Consider the following 3,317-nt stretch of genomic DNA (forward strand, 5'->3'; position numbering starts at 1 on the left):
GCTCTATTCAGCTGGCTTTGGAACACACCGTGAGAAGGTGGGGGCTGGGTGGTGAGGGTTACGGGGGCGAGAAACGCAAGAGTAACGCAATAGTTACTTTTACTAGTACTAGCTACTTTTATTGTGGAGTAACTCAGTTAGTAACTCAGTTACTTTTTGGGAGAAGTAACTAGTAACTATAACTAATTACTTTTTCAAAGTAACGTGCCCAACACTGCTATTCAAAAGGACACAGAGGTGCTTGTACTGTTTGCAGAGGATGAGGAGAGCCCACCTGCCCCCGCCCATTCCCACAAACTTCAACCAAAGCACCATAGTAAGCATTCTGACCAGCTTTCTCACTGTGTGGTGTGGAGGCTGCAGCGCCTCACACTGGAAGAAGGTCAGAAGAGTGGTGAGCACAGCAGAGAGGAACATTGGGGCTCATCATTCCTCCATAAGACATTTATTCCCAGCACTGCATGTCCCGAGCCCGTTACATCATCAATGACCCCTCACACCCCCACCATGAATTGTTCTTCCTGCTGTCCTCTGGGAAGAGGCTTTACTACATTCAATGCAGGTCCAGCAGATTCTGCAACAGTTTCTTCCCCACTGTCATCAGTCTGCTGAACTGTTGAAAAAGAAACAACTCTAAATCATGTAACAGTCACAGTCTCTGCACATTTGCACCAAATATAATAATGCTTTGAACTTCCATTTCAATTCGTTTTTTGCACCATGTTTTTTTTTCCCATACTGTTTACATTTTTTCATTGCTGGACTTTATGAAATGGAAATGTTCATTACTGTCTGAAAAGCTGTACTAAATGAAATTTAATTTTGCATACACTCTGTGTATAAAAAATGACAATAAAAGTTGTCTAAATTCTTAAGCAGCGTATTCTACTTGTTGATTAGTAAGTTTAGTTTATATATTATCCACAGAAATAAAACAAGTAACATGTTAATGAGATAAACTGAAATAAAGAATCAAATATTTTCACCTCACTCTGCAAAATATGCTATAAGCTCACAAACAAGAAAATAAGTATACCTTCTATAATTGTTGGGCAATTTAACTTTAACTAGAGCTCAGATGAAAGTATTTTTTGCTCTCTGTCCCTCATCATGTTCATAAAGATTTTTATAGTAAACCTTCACTTCATGTCTTGCAAAGTTAGCTGGAGCTTACCGTTCAGTCGAATAGAGTCAGCATCCAAAATTTACCGCTTACCTCCGCCTGTGTTTTGCCTTCCACCTGTCCCAAAGTACCATGTGCACCAATCTCCACTGTTCCAGGCGTTTGGTGTAACTGTTTGGGTATACGATATACAATGCAATAAAAAGACAGACAGACAGTTTGAGACTGAACAGCCAGTTTGGAATTCTCCAGAATGCACATAATTACTCTCAACCTGTGGTTGTGCTCTCAGTTTGTGTTTTGCAATGCTGGGTTGTATTTTTCCTTTTTTTGTGTCATCATCATGTTGGCTGGAGAGATTTTTGTGATACCAGTACAGAATTGCAAATACAATGTCAGAGCACTTCAAAGATACATTTAGATATTATAAGATAACCAGCAGAAATCTGAAACAAAATGAGTTTTGAATGTAACAATAAAGAAAAATGCCAAATTTCTTGACTTAAAGCATAGGAAAAGCAAAGCAGTTATTTATTTATTTACAGGTGTTCTATATATATTTTTTTACATTGTACAGTTAATGAGGAACAGAAAAGTGCAACCTTTGAGGCTATATAGCTTTTAATCAGGGAATGTTTTAATAATGAAATGATTGTTAAAAACTCTTAACTTAGCACACAGAACAATAATCTGTAATATATTTATAACGCTCTATTACTTTATGATCTATAACTATAAAACTTGTGCAGTGATTGTTTAATAAAATAGTAGAGCGTAAGATAAAGGGCTAATGCGCCAAATAATATAGAGAAATAATTTTATATATTTTAGCTAATGCTCTTCCTTAAACATGTATAAAATCAATCAGGATAAAACATAGTTATTAATAGCATATAACCAGTTATAAAAAAAAAAAGTCTTACATGCTAAAACATATAACAATATTTTTAACAAGCACCACTTCCTCTTAAAGTCAATATTTAATCATCACCAACAAGTAGGATTGTGTATAAAGCTCATTTAAGATGATCACTTTTGATGAACACTGCCTTTAATGGACATTTTAATGTTTGAATATGTACACTCATCAGATGTCTCCCTCTTATTCTTCCATCTTGTAGGTTTTCGTGCAGAGAAGTTTAGTGCCACATAGTTCATCCCATCTTCTTCACTTTCCCGCTAAAATGTGTAAGACATTCCAGTTAGTTGGATAACTGAAAAGCAATTTATTTTCAGTTTGAAAGTTGTAATTTATTTTCAGTTTGAAGTTATAATTTAACACCCATGAAATGAGTGTTAAATTGCAACAGAGATGCATAACTTTATCTTAAACCAGTTAACTAAAATCTGTCTCTTTCTATCTCTGCTGTATCACTGAACAACTGCAAAATTATTATATTAATCTAAGCCTTCAACTTGTATGTTAGATCCAGCTACAAATAATGTGTAAGTCGCTTAAAGTTGCTTCTGCTTCAGATATCAGATTTTGTTCAGCCTTACAAAAGAGGAGCTTAATTGCCAGAAGTGACCTAATACCAATATTGCATGGTCTCTCGGGTAACTTCATGAAATGGACCCACATGGGAAAAGATTGCATTTTAGTGAAGACAACAGTCCTTTTTAACCCGGGTTGGAAAATATATATATATATATATATATATATATATATATATATATATATATATATATATATATATATATATATATATATATATATAATACAGCAATAAATGCTCCGCAGTGCAAACAGCAATACTAATAGTTAGCTTTCAAAGACTTTTTAAAAAATCATGATGTAGAATATCTAATTTTATCTGATCCCCAATATATGATTAGATCATCCAAATTGCACGTAAATTGCAGCGATTGCAAAATTGGAATGAATTTGACCTTATATCATTGGATTGCATTCCCCATTCTGAAGGGGTTAAGGTTTAGTGACCTTAATGCTGATGACCCAGGTTAAAATTGGATTTGAGTCAGGAATGGCAGCTGTTGAAAAAACTTTGACAAATCTAGGCCTGTGACAACACCTGAAGAAAGGATACACAATTATTAGACATGCTCTAGATGAATAGTCGCAATATATTATAGGTATCATTGCAATGTTGCATGTTACTTTGAACTAAATTTGACTAAAGATGTTCAGCTGTGTACTCTTGAACATTTCATAATTATGTTATAGGATGGAATT

At 34.6% G+C, this 3,317-nt stretch overlaps 1 protein-coding gene across 1 annotated transcript in view; it reads right to left on the minus strand.

The window, feature by feature from the left end:
• Positions 1-1,688: 1,688 nt before the first annotated feature.
• The window catches only part of LOC107092925, a 5,595-nt gene continuing 3,966 nt past the window's right edge, over positions 1,689-3,317 (minus strand). The window contains exon 6 of the mRNA XM_015387643.1: positions 1,689-2,302. Coding sequence (XP_015243129.1) covers positions 2,153-2,302 — 150 coding nt within the window. The 3' untranslated portion in view covers positions 1,689-2,152. The remainder of the gene's footprint in view (positions 2,303-3,317) is intronic.

This window comes from Cyprinodon variegatus, unplaced genomic scaffold (genome assembly GCF_000732505.1).
Source record: "Cyprinodon variegatus isolate N-32 unplaced genomic scaffold, C_variegatus-1.0 Scaffold400, whole genome shotgun sequence".
NCBI lineage: Eukaryota > Metazoa > Chordata > Actinopteri > Cyprinodontiformes > Cyprinodontidae > Cyprinodon > Cyprinodon variegatus.